Source organism: Leptodactylus fuscus, chromosome 4 (assembly GCF_031893055.1).
Source record: "Leptodactylus fuscus isolate aLepFus1 chromosome 4, aLepFus1.hap2, whole genome shotgun sequence".
NCBI classification, from domain to species: domain Eukaryota; kingdom Metazoa; phylum Chordata; class Amphibia; order Anura; family Leptodactylidae; genus Leptodactylus; species Leptodactylus fuscus.
Window position 1 is genome coordinate 52412573 of NC_134268.1, and position 25591 is coordinate 52438163.

The following is a 25591-nucleotide window of genomic DNA, read 5'->3' on the forward strand; positions in this document are numbered from 1 at the left end:
AAGCCACCCTACTCCTATCTTGAGAACTTCAGTCAGGACTCCTGTACCACAACCATGAATGGAGCGATGTCTGCACGTGCACAGCTCTCCATTAACTCTGAAAATAGCCAAAAACACTTACTGTATAGCATTCTGCAGAAATGAGTAGAGAGGTTTGTGCATGCTCTGCAACCTCTTCTTCAGTCACTGGGTTCTTGAGCCTGTTCTTGAGAGAGATGTAGAACCCACATCTATAAGACATTTATGACCCTTCTTGTGGATGATCTAGAAGTGTCAGATGAGGAGAAAATCCCTTTAGTGCTTCTTCAGATATATAGCTTGTTGGGTCCCCAAGTGTTTACCAAAGACACATATAGGTGCTCCAGCAGATGTGCCCATGCTCGGGGTACACACAACAGCTCCTTAGCATATAACTTAAAGAAACCCTTTCATGCCCTCCTGGGTTGGAATGTTATGCTTTCCATTCATGCTCAGCCTTGCCAGTATTTCACCCCCCTCCCATTCCAGCTATTGGTGCTGTTAGTTTCAGCTACCTATACGGCAGTGTCAGAAAGGCTGGCTACACAGGTCAGTCATTGCTGGGCAGTGAGGGGCGAGCCGCTGACCGTACACTTCTATAGTCTTCTACTGTAAAGATGAGCTGCGAAGAAAATGAACTGTGAGGTCAAACCATCTGACAGTAATACTGAAGCAGGACAAATCTGCGCCAAACCGCTAAAATTGCATGGAGGACTTTTTCTCTCCACTGCATTCAGTATGATAACAGCCAGCACCCGGCAGAGCCTATTATAGTCAATAGGTCCCCCAAACTTAACCGTATTCTTCTGTGGCGTTGAAGTGTCAGGTAGGGGGTGTGATTCAGAGCTCTAATCAGAGGCAGCCAGTGTCGGCTCAGGTTCACACCCCTTGTCTGCTCTTGCCTGACACCGCCCACCTGACAGTACACAGACTAACCTATCAGGCTCCAAAACTAACAGCAAGAATTGTTCAAGTAATAAATCAGCAGCTATTAAAGGGATTCTATCATTAAAATGCAATTTTTTTTCTGGGTACCACGTAGAAATAGCCCTAAGAAAGGCTATTCTCCTACCTTTAGATGTCTTCTCCAGGCCTCCGTTCGGTAGAAATCCTTGTTTTCGTTGGTATGCAAATGAGTTATCTTGCAGCATTGGGGGCGGTCCCTAGTGCTCAAACAGCACAGGGGGCACCCCCAATGCTGTGAGAGAATTCTCCAGCGCCGCCTCTATCTTCTTCTAGATTGGCCCCTCTTTGCATCTTCTTCAGGCACAGACTTCAAACTTCTAGGCCTCGGGCAAAGCCGACTGCTCATGCCCGCCGGCCACAACAAAATAGAAAATTTTCTTGTGGCTGGCAGGCATGCGCGGTCGGCTGCCTGAGGCCTAGAAGTTTGAAGCCAGCATTAGAATAAAACGCGTGCAGAGCGTGTTCCTGAAGAAGATGGAGGCGGCGCTGGAGAGTTCTCTCGCAGCATTGGGGGTGCCACCAGTGCTGCGAGAGAACTCATTTGCATACTGACGTTCTACCGAACGGCGGCGTGGAGAAGACATCAAAAGGTAGGAGAAGTCGTCTTTCTTAAGGCTATTCCAACGTGGTACCCAGAAAAAAATTTCATTTTAATGCTAGAATCTCTTTAAATGATATATAGAACTGGATTTGTTGGGGGTGGCAAAAAATCCTCTTAAACCAATTCCAGAAGTTCGGGATAACTCTGCTACATCTCTATAGTTTTGTATCTTTGCCATATTTTTACTTGTTTTTTAACTTGCCTATTTCATGGAAAGGAATAGGTTGTATGATATACAAGACACTTACAAGCTGGATGTTTACTAGTGAAGCTGGCGTGAGTTCATGAGTATGGAAAGGTCAGGCTCCTGGCGGCTGGCTAACCCTTTCAGGTTAGGGGAGAGGAGATGTGTGGACTAGACTATAAAAAGTTTTGTCTGTTGTATTCTTCTTTTTTTTTTTTTTTTTTTTTTTTTTTATAGTCTTCAGTCTCTTTCTGTTCTGGACAACAAAGGTTTTGGCGGCACAATTGCCTTTATCCTAAAATGTCATACGATGATATCTTCTCTTGCTGACTTGGGGCTCCTCTCTGTAATAGACATGTTGTACGCCGTCCAGCGACTTTGTGCAGATGCCAAATTCCAGCATATGCTTCTTATTTACACGTGCTCTTGTTTGGTCCTTGGTAACTTTGTTTAACCCCTGTGGAAGGCGATGAGTTAATGGTGCTGGTTAGTGCTTAGGGCGTCTCTGTAATCTGCTGTTCCTCTACGGGGTTTTTTTTTTTTTTTTTCTTCTTCTTCTTCTCTGGTTTCATTCTATTGTCCCTGAAATAATAAAAGTGCGTCAGTAGAGCTCAGCCAGCTTGGCATCTTACCCAGAATGGTTTAGAATAATAATCTGAAGGGCTCATCATTACAATAGTGTGTGGCATATTCTTCATTGTTGAGGAATCTGCCATGAAATAGTTTGGTGCATTAAAATACTATATTGTATGGTGCGTGCGTCTGTAGATTTTAGTTACGGGCATTCTTGCATCACTACTGGAAAAGTTCACGGTCAGTGGACGCTGCCCTGTGCAAGTGTCAACATACAGTAGCCTTTACTACGTGATTCACCAACCATTCAATACAAAGCAGTACAAATGGACTATGGCTTGTACATGAACCTGCTATTATACAGGGTGACACATCCAACTCCGCACCTCACCGAAGAACACTCTCCAATGGTTAATATTCCCACTTCACCTTTTTCTCTTTGGATGCTGGGATGGAGGCTTTTCTGTATTTTGGTTTGTAGTCGGGGCTGTGGAGTCTGCAAAAATTAAGATCTCTATAGATGAGCCATTGTTAATTATACTTTACAATTCTTAATCATCTATAATTGGATCCATATTTTATTACATATTAACTTTCATAACACTTCAATCCCTGACTACTTAATAAGTGACATGACTGTATCCAGCTTCTGTCTGACCTGTTATGGAAGAGTCGGAGCCAGACTGGAAAAATACAGGAGTGGGAGTCGGTGGCCATGACGCTGCACTATAGTATCGGCAGCATTGGTGGTGATATAACATGTTATAGCAATAAAATGTTTGTTTGTTCTCCCCCCCCCCCCAACTTCCAGTTGTCTGTAGGGAGGTATTCACACTACCGTTATTGGTGTCTGTTGTTAACGTGTCAGGCACTAACAGATCCGTTAGAAATACCATTGAGATATATATAATTTTATACTGAAACAAATAGGAGGAAGATTTCACTTCTAAAATCCTCCTACTCTGAACTCCTGGTCACTCAAGTATGTTTGTTTCCATAGAGTTGCGTGTATGTGGAGCTATCATTACTCTATGGAGAGAGGAGGAGGGCTGTTTGATTTATTGTGCGCAGTGTTAGGGTAAGTTCACACGCCTCAGGTTCCGATCCAAAAGCTGGGTCGCCACGACTGAAAGCCGGTGCACTACATCCAGCCACGCGCTCCGCTCCAGATTAGGCCCAATGAATGGGACTAGTCGGGAGGAGGGCGTTTCTTCACTCCGAATCGCGAGGTGACTCTGAACATCTCGCTTTGCATTTTATTTCAATGGAAGCCGTCTTTTTGGTCAGGATTTTGAGGTGGATACGGTCTCAAAACCCTGATCAAAAAATTATGTGTGAATTACTACCCTTAGTGGTATCTTGAAGATACAGCCGTGTCTGCGTGATTCCCTCTCTGTGTAGCAGCTGTAGCCATTAGTTTATCTTCCCCAGCAGCCTCCTCCTTCCCCTCCCCCTCTCCATAGACTGCCGTATCTCTGCTTTGTAAATGAACGAAACCTATTACTAAAAGAGATGTATTACAGAGTTTCTTATATTCACGTGTACTAGTCATTCTTGGTAAGCTGCATAATAACTGGAGGATTCTTCTATCTTGAATATATCATGAAACCGATTTAGTACAGTAGAATGACAATCTAGCGAAGCCATTCAGACTACAATACATAAGGTAGACTTCTTGTGATAGAGTACAGCACACATGGTGTGAACAGTATCCTGTCTACTGCTTGTATCCTGCTGGAAAACCCCTTTTGTAGCAGAACTTCTTCTTTTGCATGTGAAAGAGCATATTATATATATATATATATATATATATATATATATATATATATATATTGTCACTTCTGTACAAACCGTGAAAGGGGCTTTACATGCTGCATTTAAGGGGAATCTCCATTTTTGTTTACGAAGTGATGGTGCACAGTTTTTCAGTGTTTTTGTGGGACTATGAAGGATTGTTCCTCGATGCATTGCTATGGTGTGATATTTATACATATTGGGGCAGATTACCACGGTCTGAGTTTTAGGCCAGGCAGAGTCAGACTGCACCAGATTTTCCAAAGTGTCTGACACTGTTTGATAAATCTCAAGCACTTTTAGACTTGGTCTGACTTTACATCACTTATTAGGGGGAGACCTATGGGACCTAAGATATTCCTGCACCCTATAAGTGACTTAATATACAAAAGTAGACCCTTCAAGGCTTTCCTGTATACATGGTCAGTGTGCTCATTGTGTTTTTCACAGTTAGCACCCATTCATTTCGATGGCCCCCTACACCCTACTCTATGAGTCTGGGGCAAAATTCTGGCTAGGTCCAGTCCCTGACCTCAGTGAATGGGGCTGTGGGGCACAGGCGGCGCGCAGATGTTATCCATGTACTGTCCGTGCCATTTAACCATGACCTGGCTGCGTCATGTGCATGTTCCCTAAGATGGAGGAGAGGGGAGAATTTTTTTTTTTTTTTTTTTTTTTTTTAATAATAATTCATCTTAAGTTGTCGGTTTCTTCTACCTTTTTAGAAACAAGTGTATGTTATGTCAGTGACTGAGTAAATATTTGATAAGAGAGCCACAAGTTTCATATGTGTACATTACTAGTGCAAATATCTGGTGCTCGCTCACTAAACATTACAGTTGGCAATGGAGTAAATGCACTTTTCAATTTAACCCCTTACTGACCGGTATTTGGTGCCCGTTGGCTCTTTCACATTGTGTTCCCCCAGTGTGTAAATGGCAGTAAAGCCTATCGGCCCCCATTATATTACTGAGCGAGCGGTATCATGGGAGGTGTACTTGTACTGAATAGCGCATCAGAAAGACATAAGCTGCTATTTTATACCAGGACCTCCATTATAATTTTTTTTTTTTTTTTTTTTTTTTTTTCCCTTTTTGGGACCTTAAGGCTGAGGCCCCACGGAGTGAACTGCAGCCACAAAGCACTACAGAAAAAACCGCGGCCAAAAATAATTGCGTTTTTTTTCCCCGCAGTGCTTTTCACAGAAAGTCTGCGGTAAGGTCACACTGTAGCAAAATCTGCCATAGACATCTGACTGATCGTGGGCATTAGCACCAGGTCTCCACTGCATAAAACCTCAGTGAGCCAGCAGTTATGGCACTTGCTCTGCAGTTTTACACAGTGGAGACCTGCGCCATAGTTGGGGCCCTTGAACACAACAGAGCCCGTCCATAGAAAATGATCCATGTGTGAGCTGTATTTCCTGGACCAAACTCGGCCCGATCACTTCAGTAAGACCCCATGAACATGAGCAAGTGTGCCATATGATATGGGACCAAGTCTGCAGCGGATTGCAATCCGATGACACTTTGGGGTGACGTGAGTCCATTGCATGATGCACTTGCCTCTATGGTGGCTTCTGAACTTTTCTGTTCCAATGATAAGGACCTGCTCTATTTTAAACAGAAGGACAGTCAGGTGACCCCATGGGGTACCATCGGATGGCACACTCGGACATGTGTGTAGAGCCTAATGGACTGAAATAACACTCTCAGTTCATTACTGTAGGGATTGGGCCGGGAGTTGAATTCAGTCCAGGAGATACAGCGCACTTACAGGCGGGAGTCAGTCGTATGCCAGTGCTGGGGGAGTAGGGGGCTTAGCTCAGGTGTTGAAATTTGGAAAAGTCTCATGCATATTACTACTAGTCATCATTGCCTATACGTCAGAGCAGACAGCGCTTACAGGATATCTGTCTGGGCCCTGATGAGACTTGTCTGTGACTCTTCTACCATTGCCACATAGAACATTCCCAGCACAAGCCCTTTTGCAATAGCTTTTCATAGCATAGTTTATGCAATAGTATAGTTTGTGCCATCAGGTCATGCTCCACAACCCTATAGCCTGGTTATTTTCCATTTGTGGTGGTGCCCTTCTTAAAGTCCAATGTGTTAGGCAACCACTTGTATTTCTGCCTGTGCAGGAAGGATTCGGTGTTCCTTTTTCTAGTGTCCGGTCGACTAACATGGAAGAGGGTTAATAAGATCTCTGTTACTGTCAGTGAGTGATACCACAACATTACATCAAATCGATAGCCCTGGATTACTGCAGAGCGCCCTCTGTAGGAGTCTGGTCTTATGTCGCTAGAATGTGATGGTTGTCACTTTTAGTGTTTACCCAACTGATCCTGAGCTTTTATCCGACATAAAGGTGATTATAAGCAAAGCTCTTAGTCATCTGTATCCTACTGACGTACACGCGGCATCATGAACTCGGCGTGTGTGTCTTATTTGTCTACTAGTTTTGGTATATATTGGTCTATGTCAGGAGTATGTGGTAGATGGCATATTTACCTGTATTATGTATCTTGCATGCTTGCGTCATTCTAGTCCAGGGTATAGGAATACATCAATGGTCACAGCATGTAATTCTGGAATAAAATATAACGCACTTTATTTAAAAATGTTTTCTGCTTGGAAAAATCTCTCTAAAGTTTCTGCCAGTAGCGGTCTCCCTCTGTCCTGACTTGCTGTTCACTCCCTGTTACTAGGGCAGGTCTTCTCTTAAAAACCAATAGGCTTAAGAAGGGAACACCGCAGGGGGGAGGGTCAGGTCTCTCTTCACAACCTCTACATGCTTCCATATGGCTTTTTCTGTCTGTAGAGAGGAGTATGCAACTTCTCACAGCTCGGAGTGAGTGTTAGGACACTATCCACTTCTGACTAGCTGCTTGTGTTATTGCTGATGGATTATTGGGCATAGACAGTAAGCTGCTTTCCTGATTGTGCTAAGACTTCTTTAGTGACAAATGTAAAATGTGCTGCATCCATAATAGGACTATATTACCTGGAAAACTGAGAAGACACTATGTATTATCGCTTATATAGCCAGAGAACATATGATCCTGCATATATTTCAACATTTGATGAAAACTCGGGTACCCTTTAAAGGAGTGTTCTTGTTGGAACAAGTTAACCCTTTAATCCCCTTTAGCTAAAGAGTGTTCCGTGGCCCTTGTATCTGGTTCTGTCGGCCATTCAGTGAATTCCTTTATCTAGTAAACCTCTGTAGACGTAGGAGACCTGTTGCTGGATTATTTGCACTTTTCCTTGGGCCTTGGTGGTAATGAGACCAACCGCACCTATCGCTTTGTGTACAATGTTACAGCTACCTTGACAGGGTGAAAGATGAAGTCCTTTTCTCGTCCCTGTTTCATAAGGGTAAATAAGGCCTGTGGACTTTTAGTGCAATGAACACATAGTTGTATGCTGAAGGTCATCACAGGCCACGTCCTATTGTTTTACCCCGTGACTTAGGGTAAATATTACTAGCTAATAGCTGTGTATACTACTGTCCAGATAAGTAGTAAATCATTCACTACCCCGAATGGCACGGTCCCTAATGATACATTATGGAACAAAGGCATAATCTGTCATAAGGCTCAATGCGTATGCTCCTGATATGCAAACCTTGTGCAAATGTACAACGGCTGGCTGGAGAAGAAGACTACTGTACTGTACAAGTAATAAAACCATACATAAAAGTAATGTATGATGCCTAGCCATTACTAGACGCAACACTTGTGATATCCTAGATAAACATGCCCATAGATGTCACACGTGTATAGAGGTTCTATCCTCTTCTTGCTATGGCGTGGATCCTATAAGGCTTAAAGGGGTTATCTTAGAATTACAGAAAATTCTGGGATGACCGATTGGGTGTAAAAGAGACCCCAAAAAAATGCATATTCGTGTGTCCTTGGTGCTCCATTTTTGTATGTTCGTTCATCTGGCCATAAACAGGGAGGCTGAAATGACTGGCTAGACCGGGGGTAGGCTACCTTTTTTATATGACGTGCCGATTTAAATAAATAAATGGATAAATGAAGGCTGAGGCACCCGGAGTGTCATAGGTTGTGAGCCCCGACATAAACGTCATTATAGCGGGAATTGCAGCTGTAATACAGAGAGGAGATGGCCTCAGTATTACAGCTGCCTGAACCAGGCCCAATAAGTACATTTAATACAGAAGTTAGAAGCTTCCAATGGAAGTAAAAAAAAATTGTACACAGAATGACAGGCCACCTCTATACAGTATGATACCCTATATATAGTAGAATGCCCCATTGTTGGCACCTATGCACAGCATGATGATGGGGAATCCTACTGTATACAAAGGGCAGCAATGGGACACCGTACACTGTTGCCCCAGGTAACCCTTCTGTATTCCTCACCTCCGAGCAATCATCAGTTGTAAAGAACACTGCACAGTCTCCATTTGGTCAACCTCCGGTATCTGCAGACATTGATCCAGTTGATAACTTGGTGCCGGGTAAAGAACCATGTGACTGTACATGTTACCCCTTCACAGCACCTACAATACTTTGCAGAGCACTGTGCATTGCTATAGAGGACACTGAATGATGTGTATATTCACATGGTCATCCACCTGCCTGCATATTATATACAGGATCAATATCTGCGGTTGCTGGAGTTTGACAGAATGGAGTGGACAATCATCCATTGTAAAACACATGGTATGGAGGGTGAAGCTGCGTGCCAGAGACTAATGGGTCGTGTACCACTCTTGGCATGTGTGGCGGGGGTTGCTGACCCCTGGCATAGACCAATCGGTAGCCTTTGTGGTCTCTGGTAAGGAACTGGTGTGTGTGTGTGTGTGTGTGTGTGTGTGTGTGTGTGTATATATATATATATATATATATATATATATATATATATATATATATATATATAAATAAATGAGAGACCGGTACTTCTCTAGGGACCATAGAGTCTCCTCTTCTAACCCGAGAAGCCTTGGCACGTGAGGGAAAGGGGATCAGGACAATACAATGGAGCCCTGGAGCATTGTGAGACTGCCTTTTCTTTAACACCCACCTGCAGCCCCAGGGTTTTCTGTAATCCATGGACAACCCCTTTAAGCCATCATTGTATTGATATGGGGGATTTGGGCATAATAGGTGGCATTTGGTGGACAGACTTTCAACAGGCATCAGAATTTTTCAAAATTTTAATTTAATAACTGCACCTCTTCAATATCAGCCTCGCCCCATAGTGACAACCTTTAGGCCTTGCCTAAATGTTCTTCTTGGGCTCTACTTTTGTGGAGAGACTGGTGGCCAGTGCAGGAAGGTTACGGGAATGCCTTAGTGTAGGACCAGCCAGAAGGGCTTAGTATTATACTGCGGCTGACTACTAGATATGTGTGGTTTTTTTTTTTCTTTCTTCTGTAGATTGTGAGCCCCACATAGCGCTCACAATGTACATTTCCCCCTATCAGTATGTCTTTGGTATATGGGATGGTAATCCATACAAATATGGGGAGAACATACAAACTCCTTGCAGATGTTTTTTTGCCCTTGGCGGGATTTGAACACCAGGACTCCAGGGCTGCAGTGCTAACCACTGAGCCACCGTGTGGCCCCATACTAGATATATTTGGGAGTTGTTTTTTTTTTTTTCTTTTCTGTTTTTACCTATAGCCGAAGCTGTAAACAGATGATTTTCTGTTATGTGTAGACGTCTGGAAATCATTATATAATATTATTAATAATATTTGATTTGACTTTTGACTCCAAGTATACTGACCTGACAGCTTTAAAATTCCCTAGGTGCCCATCCCCCACTGGCTGCACACAATGGTATTCCGTTGTTAACGAATAGGCCTCTGCCTACAAATCGTTATCACCAACGTCTGTAGAAATAGATCAATCAACATTGCCAAATATCTGTGAGAATATTAAAAAGTAGTCTTTACGAAGTTAGCGCCCCATACCCAAATATTTATTTCATTTGCAAGTGTCTGTAGGCAAATATGGCAAACCAGGCAAATATCTGGTGTACTTGCAGGCAGACTTGCATAATCGTAAAAAGATGGATACAAGTTTTTTTTACTATGAACAAAACCAACAAATAGTTTAAACTTGGAATATAAAGTCTAACATGCAGCATTTCTTCATCTAGCATCTGTCACTGTGATAAATCTGGTGTAGTATAAGACTGTCCTCTAACCTTGTAATATCTGTTATCTATAGACTGTTAATAAATCTGCCCCAGGACATGAACTACCGTAGAATCTACCGGGGAAAGGGGATGCGGGGAGCGAGTAAAGATCTTTGCTCCTGACTTGCCTGTTTCTTAGGTAGGTAACCGTAGTCTGTGGCATCTTTTATTGTATCTCTTACAGTAGTGAGGTCCAGTAAGTACAGGCCCCTCTGTCTATGGCGCTCACATGTCCTCCGTAAATCTCTCTAGCAGTAAGTACAGGACTGATAGCATCTTAAGTGACTCCTCATTTTACCTCCTGGTATCAGCCGGTGTCAGGGTCTTGTATGTGTCGGTGTGATGTGTCCTCTGACAACACACAAGCGTCTCGCCCCTCTCTGGCAGATAGGGTGTTTGTATGGCCGTGGAGCTATTTCTGTCTATTTTGGATTCCAAAATTACAAGCGCTGATGTCAATGCAGATGAGGTTCACCTAATTTGGACAAGTGATCTACACGCGGAGTTAAACCCTCTGTACATGGATAAAGACTGGTGCCAAGACTGACAGGTGTCCTTGTGGCTGGAGTTCATTCACATTTTTATTCCCCCCCTTCAGTGATATTCGCACATATTAACTTGTAATAATGTCTCTACATCTGGATGGAAACTTCTGCATCTGTGCACAGAGTTATCGTGGACTTCGTTTACATGTCACCCAGTCTTTTTTTTTTTTTTTTTTTTTTTTTACAATTTTGGGTAAAAAAAAAAAAATCTTAAACCCACCCCTCATATCACTTCTATAGCACCGACATATTCCAAATTGCTGAGCTGCTTATATTATGTCTCTATTAAATAGGCCGATGACTCTTATAAGAATACTTATTTCCGATTATTGGCCCTTGTATGGTTCTTATTACATGTAAGCATTTTTTTTTGCCATTTTAAATGTGTATTTGAAATTTTGTATTTTTTTTGTCAGATCTGTTGGAAGCTCGTCTCCCTGTGTATGGGGTCACTTTCCCACTCCTCCTCATGTTGTTTGCATTAGCCTATGTTAAAGGGATTGTCCTGGAAATTAATGGTCTGGCAGACTCTTGATGATGGACATGGGGGGGCGGGGGGTTCCCTCCTGGTTCTTTTTCCAAGATGACATAATTGGAGCTAGCACTCCTCCCTATAGTCAGCCAGCCCCCTACCATCAGGGCAGGAGGGGGCAGAGCAGCCCTGTGGTTGGCGCGTTGATTCTGGTCACATCAATGACCTGGGGGTCTGGAATCCCAAGCCAGTAATCAGGTGCCCACTGGATCCAAAAAGCTCATTTTACCTCCATGAACAATATCTTTAATGGTCCAGATCAATATATTCACAAATCTTGTCAACAGCACTTGTTCTCCTTCGCATCAAGTATGTAATGAGTCCCTTATTGGTCAATTTAATGGGAACCCATATAAACAAACAGTGTTTTCCAGTATAGGGGAAACTGCATTGTTAGCGGTGTTTACTTGCACCAGAAGGATCAAATCTGACCAAGAACCACATGGCACTGAATCTATATGTTCTCTCTGTTCACATAAACCCATGGGGAGAACATACAGATTCTGTGTGGATGATCTTGTTGGTTGACGTTGACCATGTTGGTGCAAATAGGGGCAACTATCCACTGTGCTGCCCGCTGTGATATTATGGTCCAGAGCTAGTGTGAACCTGGAGTAAGTAACAGCACATGCTACAAAGGCGCAGATCCTATTCTATACCTTATATCCTGCTAATATGGCTTTACACATCAACCCGCAAAATGGGCAAGTGATAAAGGTTATGGGGAGGAGGGGGCTCACAGGCCCAAAGCTTTAGTGAAAGATTTCTGGCATGGGTGATGATGTGGCACGCTCTCCCTTGTTCTGCACATTGCTGCACACTTTCCACAAATGAGGGAGGGTGGGGGTGGGGTGGGGGCCTCGTCCCATTAGATTTATGATAACTGGCACCAGTATTCTGGCATATACAGGAATTTCATTCTGGCGCACGGGCGTTCCTGATTTATTAAGAGCACAGCAGCGGACCGTCTCTAAGCATCATCTCTGGGACAGCTAAAAATGGTGTATAGCGCCTGCATAGGGATAAACTGCTGAAATGCAGAATAAAAGTGCTAGAATGTCCCCGTCCCCATTTAACAACATCTGCTTTCTTTTCCCCAGACATATCATACCAATAATTTTGTTGCACAACAGCAAGCTGAGGTCAGATAGCACCTAATGTTTAGACCTGTAGGTGTCACTAAGGAGACGGGTTTCATCGTTATAGAAAAAGAGATCATTTGCAGTTAAAGGGGATGTCCAAGATTAGAAAACATGGCTGCCTTCTTTCAAAAAACAGCTTCACACTTTTCCCTGGATTGTATCTGTTGCAGCTTATGTATATTGAAGCAAATAAAGTTTAGCTGCAGTACCACATACAGCCTGTGCTCAGCAGTGGCGCTATTTCTGAAACATTTGCCGAGACTCTGTCGCAATATTCGTCTGAGTATCTGCAAGGAGTTTGTATCTTGTCCCCATGTTTGTGTGGATTTCCTCCCATTCTACAAAGACATACCGATAGGAGAAAAAAAGTACATTGTGATCCGTATATGGGGCTCACAATCTACATTAAATAAAAAAAAAAAAATATTCGCCTGAGTTTCAAATTTAAATGAACAGATGCCCCGATCGATCCCATTATAATGAATATGGTCTGCCAGGCGCGGTATGGTCCAGTGGATCAGAAGACCGGACAGTTGACACTAATGTGAATCTAGCATAAAGAGAAGTCCAGTTATCTTAGCGGTAGCCATTATTCTCCCCATAGGAGTATGCAAGAAGCTCACTAGTGCCCTCTAGTGACTGCGGCGGATAGCCAGCATGTTGTGTTCTAAAAGGGACTGCTTTTGTCTCAGGTAAAAAATGGTTAGTCTTTTTTTCAAGACCCAGATGCAAAAGTAACCCTGACAAGTTTTGGGTGGCACAACACTTTATGGTAATTTTGCAGCAGTCTGAACTGTTGTGTCCGTCCATTTAAGGTATAAAAGGTTTAGTTTGTGGATGAAAGCCAGGGTGGTGGTGATCACCGTGATGTCTTCTGTATCATCCCCGAAGACTTTGGTTGTTTGTACTGTGAGGGGTACAGAGGAGCCCATGTCTTCAGCTAATAATGTACGTATTGTGGTGTGACAGGTTCTCCTGGTGCGCGTGTCTGTGTGACTTTGTAGTTGGCAGCCTGGGTGCAGAGCTGTGAGGCGTCGGTGCCCACATCATCAGGTGACTGCTGTGTTAGTGCAGCTGCTTGGAGCTCAGATCACCGGTCGCCATTCTGCTTAATGTCACTTAGCGCGCCCTCACTATTCCCAAAACAGGCTACGATGCAAGGCTTTGTGTGACTCCATGGGAATTACATTACTCTGGTCTATAGCCGTGATACTCCTCAAGTGGATCGCTTCTAAGGTGGGCAAGTACACAGCAGTCTGTAGTAGCCGGGGGCACGGCCCTTTGTACAATGTGTTATCTCTTATTAGCCCTTGTAGAAACTTTCTACAAGTTGTGTGTGTATACAATAGATTTGTGTATATATTTAATATATAATTTAATTACATTCATATTATTATTATTATTATTTTTATATAATTATCTGAAAGTGTTTACCAGACACGGCGATGACATAATGGCACTAATGCTACGTATATCAGATGGTGAAATCCTGTAACGGAATATGTTTACATGGCAGCTTGTATATAACGCCACTTGGCACATTGCACGTATGTAGCTATAAGATGTCACAGCTCAGTCACTGAAGGCTGTGAAGTTATGGGGATGGGTTTTGTAAGGAAGAAAAGTACATAAAATCCAGATTTGAGAATTTAGAAGCCATGAGCGCAAGTGGGCCTCATCCCCTGTGTCTCGATGTTGTAGAGCAGGACATTATATCCTTATATACAGCCATTTTTAACTACTAACATCTGTCAGAAAACCTTTCTTTACTGATTTTAACAATATAACTTCTTGGTTTGCTTTCTGTCCAACTTCGAAGATCCTCGAGAAGCAGCTGTCATCGCCCGATCATTTCACGTTTGTGAGAATGTTGTGTCACATAACGGCTTTTTTAGATAAATGGCTCTCCATGTAAAGTATAGATGACCCAAATGCCTACATTTGCAGGAAGATCTACAACCTATTCCGTCATAATGTACATTATAGTGCCCATTCAGATATATTTGCTAGTACATGGCCTTTTAACTCTGATGGGTCATTTGTGAAGGCAGTAGAAGTGTAAATTTCCTCGAAGAAGACCCTGGTGGTGGGCACAGCCCCTTTCACTGAGAATTTGTGTAAAGATGTACTGGCTTGGATGGGACTGACACTTTCAGGATTATATGGAATATCATTCTTCTCTATACACTGGAATATAGGGAATTATGAGTATACAGAAGTAGAAGTTGCATGTAGGTGTGGAGGTCGAGCAGATGCACCCACACACTTCATCTTGGTCTGGTGTTCAGTAAAGCTGCCATACACATTAGCCATATGTTGGCCGAGCACGGTCTCTCCTGTTATCACCCAGGCTGGATAGTGTATTTGCAAGTCTATTTTAATAGGGGCAGTAATAGACCTCTTGCTGATCTTGGCTCCTGGGCTGCCCAACATGGGGTCAAGGATCAGATGCCAATTTAATGTCAGATATTGGATGTATGATATGTACCGTATATCCAGCAGAAATGGTACCAAGTAGGAAACTTGCGTAGCGAATACCATTTTGTGGGTTTTCTTGCCACACCATGACACAATTCTTAATCTGGAGCGGAACAATCCCACAAGTGCCCAGGAGGAAGGCTCTCATGCTGAAGTGTTGCCGAAGCCACAACCCTTACCCACTGCCATTGAGTGGTAGCTTTAGCAGTCTTATGGTTGGACACTACAGCCATCACGCAGAGGGTAGGGGGTTGTAGAGTACCAAAGCCAAGAGCACTTCGGAGTCGGGGTCTGCCTTCTAGGCACTTGCAGGGGTAGCAGATACAAAGCTGTTTGCAACAGGAAAAAAAACGCAGCATTTTACAGTGCCAGCAGTGTGAGTCAGTTTTTCCTGCATTTTTCGCAGTCATTTTTTTTCCCCCTATTACAATATATAGGGAAAAACACTCAATTCTGCAGTGTTTTATTTATTTTTTTGCAATGTGTTGAGATTATGAAAATCTCAAAGAAAAAACCTCGTTTTCTGCAATGTTTTATTTTAGCTGCGTGTGTCTATGTGAAGCCTTGGCCACAAACAGCTCTCCAGGGCTTGTGTCTAGCGCCGTCCGTTTTGACTGCAGGGTCTGCCAGCAGGTTTGACCCGAAAAACTTCTAATTACACCGTGTGACATTACTGAGGGTGTGGAGCGTGACAAAGAGATTGTCTTTGGTGTTCTTTACCCCTCAAGCCATGTACTTGGCATAACACAGTGTTCTCTAACATCAAGGGCTGTGTGGTGGTAAATATGTGATCTGTTATCTACATAGTAAGAAGGACGTCATTTAGAAACAATAGGTTCAGGAGAATAAACCCTTTAAAGGGATTATCCAAGAACTACAATTAATAAAGATGGGTTTGGGTCCCACGTACAGAGGCAGAAGTACACGGCTGCATACACAGCATGGTGGCCCGATTGTTATGTCACAGCTCAGCTCCCATTCCACTTGTATGGCCAGCCTTATGTACGTATTCCACTTTCCTCTTCCCTCTATTCATCCAAGTGTACATATAGCAGTGTCCCTATAGGGCAGGGGAATAAGCGTCTGGCATATCCCTATTCGAAACAAAAAGATGGTGCATATCGAAATCTAATCTACTCGATCCTTTTCTCCATTGGCATCTACTGTTGAGGGGGGTGTCCAGACTTCCCATACATGTTTGGTTGCTGGGTTTGGCTGATATAACTCTATATACAAGCTGCTTTAAAGAGGACCTTTCATGGGTTTGGGCACATGCGGTGTTATATACCGCTGGAAAGGCGACAGTGCTCTGAATTCAGCGTACTATTGGCTTTCCCGATCTGTGCCCCGTGTGAAGAGCTATCAGTGCCGTTACTGTAGCTCTTCATCGTCAGAAGGGCGTTTCTGACAGTCTGTCAGATACATCCTTCTGCACAGCAGCGCCTATAGCGCTGTACAGTGAGAGCGGAGAGGAACGTCCCCTCCCTCTGCTCACAGTGCTCGTCCATCGTTCCTCCCCACTCATACAGTACAGCGCTATAGGTGCTGCTGTGCAGAAGGAGGTTCCTGACAGAGTGTGCTTTCCAGCGGTATATAATACCGCATGTGCCAAAATCCATGAAAGGTCCTCTTTAAGCCACATGCTGGTGGGGTGTTTTTTTTTTTTTTCTGTGATATTAAAATGTTTCCTTTAAAGATCTCTGCATAATCTTAAGACTTTTTCTATTTTCGCTTTTAGAGACGTGGGGCCATTTCGTATGACAGCTCTGACCAAACTGCTCTCTACATTCGTATGCTAGGTAAGTTTGCAATAAAAAAATAAAAATAAATAAATTTAAACAGCGTTATAGTAATGAATGTGTTCCCTCCTATTGTCCTGCATGAGCTGACTCATGGGATGTTAAATTTGTCATACGTGTAGTCACTTGATATGTGAAAGCCGGCCATATTTACAGGACTAAATGTAAAGTCAGGATTAATGGATGTGTTACTTAAAGTGAATCTGATTCCTGCTGCTCTGTATAAGAGCAGTCTATGATGGTGGGCGAGAAGCTGAGCTCTGTGATGTATGGATTTGTAAAGAGTCGTATAAAGCTACAGGCACGTGAAAAACAGAAGAAATGGTCTATTTTATCACTACCCGTTTCCATCCTTGGTCAGCCATTTTTACACATCCCACATATAATTCAGTCTGTTGACGGATCCAGGAAAACTGACAAAAAATGTGACGTCCTATGGTCTGTCAGAAATGGACATAAAACTTGGTCCGCTGGGAAGATTTCTGAAGACTGGAGTTATCTTTGCCAAAACCCCATTCAGGCAAGTGGCGCGTGCAGTGCACCAAACAAAAAGGAAAAAAAAAACAAAAACCAGTTCTGACCATTCATGTTGTAACCTGCATTTACAAAGTGATAAGCCAGAGGTGTAGTATAATCTATCCCAATGTTTTCTACAAAGTGTCATCACGCAGCCAGTTTTCACATTTGTGTGCAAGTAACCTAGCACTAGGTTCACACTAGCGTTTGGGTTTCTGTCCTTTAGGCCCGCTTAGGCTGGGTTCACATGGGTTTTTTTCAGCCGGATTTTGACATGGAGGCCGCCTCGGAATCTGGTCCAAAAAAACCGGCTAGCCACGATTGGCATCCAGTCTCGGCATTCCGCTCCAGATTGGGCCCAAGTGAATGGGCCTAGTCGGAAGGGAGTGTTGGGCCACGGGATCCGCGGCAAGAAAGGGAGGGCTGCTTCTTTTTTCCGCGAGTGGGAAGAAATCGCTAGCGGAAAAAAAAAAAAAAAAAAAAAGTGAACAGCTCTCATTGAAGTCAATAGAAGGCGGTTTTTTTTTTTTTTTGGACCAGATTCTGCGTCAAAATCCGATCCAAAAATCCCCATATGAACCCAGCCTTTGGGTTTCTGTTTTTCAGACTCTCATCTGCTTAAACACTGAAACAGACTATAATGGGGTCCGTTGGGTTTCCACTGATTTTATAAGGAAATCGGCAGAGAGAACAGTCCTCCTTGTAGGACTTTTCTCTCCACTCATTTTATGCTTATTCAGTGTGAACCTAGGTTATGACTGAGGTCCCATGTTGCAGAAATGCAGAGTTTTCTGTTTCAGATTTTGAGATTATTTGAGCCAAAGCCAAGAGTGGATTGAGCAGAAGGGAGAAGTATAAGCACTTCCTTTAGATTTCCCATTCCTTTTGTAACTACTCTTGGTTTTGGCTGCAAAAACCACAACAAATTCTGCTACAAAAAAGCTGCTTTTCTGCAATGTGGGGCCTTAGCCTGAGATGGACATCCCACAGCAAACTCAGATGTGTCAACAACCACCAGAACCCGATTTTCACTGTGGCTTCCACCCACGACTCTTAGGTGGCTGGACTGACTTATGGCCTATTGCATTGCAAAGGTTGAAAACCTGGGCCAAACCTAATAAATGATATGCTGGAGTTTCAAAACCTTTGTAGTGTGGATAGGATTTGTGTTAAACAGTGGGGGTAACGGCTCAGTGGGGTAATGGCTTACAAGAGACCTGATTACTGCGCCCACACAATGATCCTTCTGTGTACACAGTGATACAGGGCGAGCTGTCAATCCTCCTGTGTGGGCGCAGTACTCAGGACTCTTAAGTCTCCGAGGAGTCCTATCAGGATTTACTCCATCTTGCTCCAAACCATATAAACTATATATCGCAGAGCCCAGCTTCTCTCCCTAGATCATGCCCTGCTCTCGGATAGGGCAGCACACACCACATGAATGGTTCACTATAAAGATGTGGCTGTAGTTCTTGATCCCTTTTTCCCCACATATAACTATTAGGTCACCACACAGTACTTATTTGGTATGTAATAAATCTCTATATTCAGCATATTTAATCTGTATCTAGAACAGAGCCCTGATTTTGGCTTAAATAACAACATACTAACCGATTCTGCACAGTATGAACGTGACTTTAATTCTGGCTATTAACGAGGTCATTGGCTGATGGGATTTGCAGAGAGCCGTCAGGTCTCCTATATGACATTAGTTGTTTTCCTTATATTATCTGAACATACAGATCTGTAAGCGGACAGTATATGGACCCATTCACTTCTGTGGCCCCTTACACACGCCCATCATTTTTACAAATCCGTTTCTGGGCTGTAGATACCCATGCATAATATGGAGCTGGTCCTATTCCTGTTCATTCAAGTATTCACGGATTACTGGGATATACATTTACAACGTGGACATGTTTTTTGAGACATAAAATCAGTTTTTGCAGACTGTAAAAACCTCAAGTTATGTGTACGTGGCCTTCGGGTGAGGCTCTGTGTCCGCAAACCTGTACTGTGTCTGGGTGTTAGTCATGTTCATCACACCTAGTGCACTGATCTTACATCCAGGAGAGCCAGAACTATCTGTGTTTCTGAATCAAGATGCTTCACCCTGGTGACAGATTCTCTTTAAAGGGGCTCTATCACTGGGAAAAGTCATTTTTTTTTTTTAACTAATCACATTCTTGCATAGGCTTTAGAAATGCTACTTCACGCCTACCTTTAGTATGTAGATTGCCTCAGTGGTTTCTGAATGAGCCGGTTTTTATTCCTATGCTAATGAGCTTCCAGCCAGCACAGGAAGTTCCCGGCAGCACTCGTCCCTGCTATTATCTCCTATGTGTGTGCAAACAGGAAGCTGAGTCGTCGTCATCATCAGCAGCAGCCAGTACATATACTCCCATAGGAAACAATAGCAAAGAGGTGCACGATGTATCACGCACCAGTCTAATTAGCATAGGAATAAAAACGGACTTATTCAGAGACCACTGAGGCAATCTACATACTAAAGGTAAGTGTGGAATAGCCTTTCTGAGGGCTATGCAAAGATGTGATGTAGTTAAAAATGACTTTTACAGGTGATAGAGCCCCTTTAAGACACTTAATCAGAAGAACTTCTGTCTTAGGGTAAGTTCACACGATGTAACGTTGAGCGTGATCTGGCACGTATACACGTGCCGGCAGATGACGCGCTCAAAATGCTCCCATTGATTTCAATGGGAGTTAGGATCGTATAAGCCGCGTGATTTTTGCGGCCGCAAAATAACGCGGCGTATACGCTCCTAACTCCCATTGAAATCAATGGGATCTTTTACGGCGTGCAAACTCTGACATGCCGTATACGTGCCAGATCACGCTCAACGTTACATCGTGTGAACTTACCCTTATAGTGCAAATATTCAGTGTTTTGGTTTGTTCCTGACTTTGGCACAAAAAAGCTGCATTTCTGCAATATGGGGCCTTGGCCTTTAAAGAAATGGGGTGGGCCCATCTTTCGGCATCTTACGTTGTAATTGTAGAAATCTATTGGTTGGAAGGGATTGTCCTATTCAGGGATTGTCCATAAGGAGATCTCTTCCCTCTGAGCACTTTCTTGTCCATATCCAGGTAAAATATAATGGTTAGATGGTGAGGCCGACTATCAGATATCAGTGTACAGACCACTAGGGGGTGCTCTTACATATAAGATAAGTCAGTGAGCGTGTATGGTCAGCCGTGTACATGGGAGAGTGGGGGAAAAATCACTGTAAGTGTATACAACCTGGAAAGTATTGGATAGAGGAGAAGACTTTGTGGAGTAATTTAGAGCAACGTAGAAAAGCTGTGATTTAGAAGAAAGTGACATGTTCACTTGCAGAAATGCTGTGTTTTTTAAAAAATAAATAAAACTAAAAGCGATTACAGCTTTTTTTTGTTTGTAAGTTTTCCCATATAAGCAAATTCTGCCCTTTCCTCAGGATATGGTATAGTTTGGAGAACTTCTGTCTCCTGCTCCAAATAAACCGGTTGTCAGGCAGCGAGCACAACATTCACATCAATAGGAGAGCCGGGGGGTAGCTGATCCCTGCAGTTCGGCCATCTCTGATCCTTCCATCTGAAATAAAGCCGTGTTTGTACAGCCTGACCACTGTGACCACTACTCCATACAGAACAGGGGAATGGAAGAGTTTTGTTCCTCCTATGTGTGGGGGTCTGAGCAGTTGGACACCCATCAATTTACAAATTATGTCCTATCCTATGTATAGGGCATAACTTACCCCTTTTTAAAATGCTGCTCCGTTATTCAACATACTTTACACTGCAGTTATGCAATTTTTCGAACAGAAAATGTAGTGCATTACGTGTATTGCGTTACGGTTATCAGACAATTGATTATAACCATAATCCATAGAAAAAAAGGGGAGGAAGGGAAAGGAAAAATATACTCAGCCAACTTGTAGTGAAAATCACTCTCCCATATATCGCTTCCCACTCTGAGATCCGTGGATCTATAGACCGGCTCGGAAAAAATATGCTCCCTCGGTCCGGAGCCAAACGATAGTACATCCAACAAGAAATTGATTCCAGCCAGGTTGCGTGGAAAGATGCAAATATACTTCTTCTTTATTGTTAAAAAGTTTACGAAATCACAGCAGCATAAGCACAACACAGGAATGTGGGCGTCAGACTGACGCGTTTCGGATATGTTATCCTTTGTCAAACTCTGATCAGACTTTGACAAAGGATAACATATCCGAAACGCGTCAGTCTGACGCCCTCATTCCTGTGTTGTGCTTATGCTGCTGTGATTTCGTAAACTTTTTAACAATAAAGAAGAAGTATATTTGCATCTTTCCATGCAACCTGGCTGGAATCAATTTCTTGTTGGATGTATAATCCATAGAACCCTGGATGAGAAAAGGACTATTATGGGGGAGCCTAAAGGCAAAGGGTATAAGAGGGAGGACTATAATATTTTTGGAGTTCTTTGTTATAGCTGGATATTCTGATGGCCCCCAGAACACACCTCCTGTGCACTAGATTTCTGGAAAGGCCTAGATGTATTCTTTAGCAGCCGTATTTGTGACTAAGGGGGTGTTCACACTACCTGTTGGCATCAGTCAGAAAATGTTAACAGACCCTAGCAGATCCATTAACCCCCTTCCCGACATCCACCGTACTAGTATGGTAGATGCCGGGTGCATAACTATGACGGCTGCCTGATCGCGGGCATTAACCCTTCTGGCACCTCGGTCAAAGCTGAAGGAGGTGCCACTTTCCTGGCGGCCATTTTGCCAGTGATTGCCAGCACCTGGAACAAGCTCCAGGGCCGATGTCACATTGGCATGACAGCCTGGAGCTTTGTAAAGGCACACCAACCTGTCTGCAATGATTTTCATTTGCAGGCATTTTTCCTTCAAATCCACCCCATTCTGAATTTTATTTTTTATTTTTTTTCCAGCTTCCCAGTACATTGTATAGAATAATTAATGGGAGCATCATGAAAAACAATTTGTCCCGCAATCATTAAGACCTTATATGAGTCTGAGAGTGGAAAAAATAGAGTTTTTAGGGTTTGGAAGGGGAGAGGAGTCAAAAAAAAAAAAAAAAAAAAAATGCCCGTGACGGCAAGGGTTTAAAAATCCCATTGATTTTAAAGGGATGTGTTGTGTTGTCAGTCAGTGTCAGTTATTTTGGTGGAGGTAATCTGGGGTGCAGGAATTTTGGCAGAGTTCAAAATAACAGACTTATGACAGATGTAAAGTGTCCGTTATTTTATGACTAATGGACATATGAGGGGTGGTTGTTCAATTTTTATTTTTTTTATTTTTTTTATTTCTGCACATGCTCAGAAAGCGGAACAAAAAATAAAGAAAACAAAAAATGACGGTATAAAAATGAATATTAATAGAAACTAATGTTTATGTGGCCAATAAAATAATCCATTAAAAAGTCTCCTTAACCTCAATCAGTGTTGTTTAATGTCAGTTATGATGATGTCTGCCTATTATAAAGGATGCCTTATCAGAACGGCATTCCAGCGGTAGTGTGAAAGCCCCTTAGAATGTAAAATCGGATTCAACGCGATTTGGACACGTCTGTCCTGTTGCTCTGGCAAATGTTCATTGTTTTGTGACTGCCTGGTCCCCATATTACACATCCCTACAGCTCCCTATCATTACACCTTTGCACTCTGGGATTCTGTTTCTTGCTTTCTGTGTGAATTAGACCCCATATTAATAGCATGTTCTCCCTAACAGTATCTAGTGTAATTGTCTGACCGCTAGCATGGCAGAAACGGAAGAGGAATTTGAGGTGGATTTGAGGGACGCGAGTCTGCACATAAGCCCTCATACTCAGCTAAATAAAGGGTTCCAGTCTGTTAAAATTGAACCCCCTCGCTCCTCATTTCCATGGGATAAAGCTTCCAGGCATTGAATCCTGTGTTGATCTCAGAACACCATTGTACAGATTTCTACATTGACTTTTATTAACAGAGATCTGTTACATATAATGTGTTGCTTCATTCACTAACCATCCTAACTAACCGTCGTGTTCTCGGTCAGAGCTGCATTCATAACGCTGCAGACCTCGGAGCTGTCGTTTCTTTGCAGGCTGAATGTCTGATTGTATTTGTGTATAATCCCATATAGGAAATGATACATCTGGTTACAGAAAGTCAATAAATGGAAAGCGGAGTTTACCAGGCCCGATCTGCCAGAACTTTTTGGCAGCGTGTCATCATGTACGGTTACATTAATACAGTTCATTGGATATACAAGGCATGTGTGTGTATTAACGTTCATGAGTCTTGGGGATTCAGGCCGAAGCCTCCAATAGCTGCCAGCTGGATTATTCATAGATCTATGGATCAGTTTAGTACTTAAAGCAATGTAATAAGTAAATGTACTTTAAAAGGATTGTCTGCGGAGGGGGGGGGGGGGGGGGGGGTTAGGAACATAAATTTTTGATTAAGTGCTAAGAATGGGTTAAAAACCTAAAGGTAGCAATAGTCTTCAGTGCTTCTCCCATTGGTGTACCCCTGCTAGTCCCCCCCTCTCAATACAGGAAATTACAGGAAGTAGAGACCTGGTGGTGGTGGGGGGGGGAGCTGAGCAGTGCTGGATCGGGAGATTGGTTGTTATGGCTGTTTTTAATGTTTTAACCCATTCCAAGCCCCTTAACAATTTATTTTTTTTTTCCCCATGGGACAACATGTTAAAATACAATATATAGGGATCTTTTTGGCCTTGAATCAGTTGGCGCTCCATATACTTCTGTGTCACGTTTGCTCTTTTTGTTACTATTGTTAGTTTATTACATGTGCATGTGTAATACAGGCGTTGTCTAATATTGCTTTCTAAAAGACAACCTGCTAACCTGCAATGGTTAACTCCTTATGTCCCATGATCATGTGTTAATACTCAGTTTTGGTATTTTGATAGGCTCTTGTGTAATTTTCAAACAGCTGAGTGCAAGTAAGTAAATGCTAGTGGGACCATGCGTCATTTTTTTTTTTTTAAATTTATTTCTATAGTGGGAACGTAAGCTGACCTGCTGAACGCTGCCATTTCTAGGTGCTGAGGCTTGTACACACTGCAGACTCTCCTGTTTGTCAGCATCCCTGCAGGCCTAGTGGTGATGAATGGAGTGACCCTGTTTTGGCACAATAAGGCACCTTGTACCATTATACTGTGGGGACATGTAGTCCAGGCCCATCTGAATGCTTAGCACATGCTTTGACCTGGTTTGCGCAGGCTATAGTTTTACTATGACTCTATAGGAGCATGCAGTTGCATGTTTGGAAACCTTGGAACTGTGTAATCTGCTGATGGGTGGGTGGGGATGTACGAAGAGTCGTGATGGTACTCCGCTAGTAATGCGTTCTCTTTATTGCAGGAGATGTCAGAGTAAGAAGCAGAGCTGGCTTTGAATCGGAGAGACGGGGCTCTCATCCTTACATCGACTTTCGTATTTTGCACTGTAAGTTATTGAATAGTCTCTAAACCAAACTCAATATCCCTTTGCCCTGCCATTCTCACAGAAAATGTGGATTGTCGGGGCCACACGATGGCTCAGTGGTTAGCACTGCAGCCTTGCAGCGCTGGGTCCTGGTGTTCAAATCCTGCCAAGGGCAAAAAACCATCTGCAAGGAGTTTGTATGTTCTCCCCGTGTTTGCATGGATTTCCATCCCATATTCCAAAGACATACTGATAGGGAAAAATGTACATTGTGAGCTCTATGTGGGGCTCACAATCTACATTAAAAAAAAAAAAAAAAAGTGGATTGTCAGATAAAGGCTGCTCTTCATAGTCAGCACTTGGCTGCCCCCTGCTCTTGGACTTCCTGACAGGACTCCTAGGAGAGATGGTGAGAGTCCTGACTCCGCCCACACGCAGTGATTGACAGTCTTCTGCGCGCACACACACTAACATCGGGACTGGTGTCCATCACTGTGGGGCGGAGTAATCGGGACTCTCTGGCCGGGTTCACATGGGGTTTTTTGGTCCAGAATTTGAGGCGGAGGTAGTCTCAGATTCTGGACCAAAAAAACAGTAGCTGCGACTGGATGCCTTTGCAGTGCATTCACTTGCATCCGGGCATTCAGTCATGGCACCCTGCTCCGGATTAGGCCCAAACGAATGGGCCTAGTCGGGAGTGTCTTCAGGTGGATGTCGCAAGACGAATCCGCCTGAAGAATGAGCATATCGCTTCTTTTTTCCAGGAACCAGAATAGACAGCTCCCGGAAAAAAAAGAACTAACCAGCTCCCATTGATT

General features: G+C 43.2%; 1 protein-coding gene and 1 long non-coding RNA gene across 6 annotated transcripts in view; one reads left to right on the forward strand and one right to left on the reverse strand.

Annotated features, from left to right (window-relative positions):
* Positions 1–25591, forward strand: part of PDE7A (phosphodiesterase 7A) — a 67809-nt gene that overhangs the window by 23791 nt on the left and 18427 nt on the right. The window contains exons 1-4 of one of the 4 annotated variants that reach the window (XM_075270439.1): positions 13659–13773; positions 16754–16814; positions 24257–24289; positions 24711–24794. In XM_075270439.1, the coding sequence (XP_075126540.1) occupies positions 13714–13773; positions 16754–16814; positions 24257–24289; positions 24711–24794 (238 nt within the window). In that variant the 5' untranslated portion in view covers positions 13659–13713. Of the gene's footprint in view, positions 1–13658; positions 13774–16753; positions 16815–24256; positions 24290–24710; positions 24795–25591 lie in introns of those variants that run through there. The other 3 variants (XM_075270437.1, XM_075270440.1, XM_075270438.1) reach the window with 3 other exon arrangements.
* On the reverse strand, positions 1593–10669 carry LOC142200264 (uncharacterized). Of its 2 annotated transcripts, none has more exons than XR_012715442.1 (4): positions 10617–10669; positions 6650–6726; positions 2729–2838; positions 1593–2351 (listed from the first exon to the last, which is right to left on the reverse strand). It is a non-coding gene; the product is annotated as an uncharacterized LOC142200264 (long non-coding RNA). The 2 variants fall into 2 exon arrangements; XR_012715441.1 differs by lacking the exon at positions 10617–10669 and adding an exon at positions 9905–10004.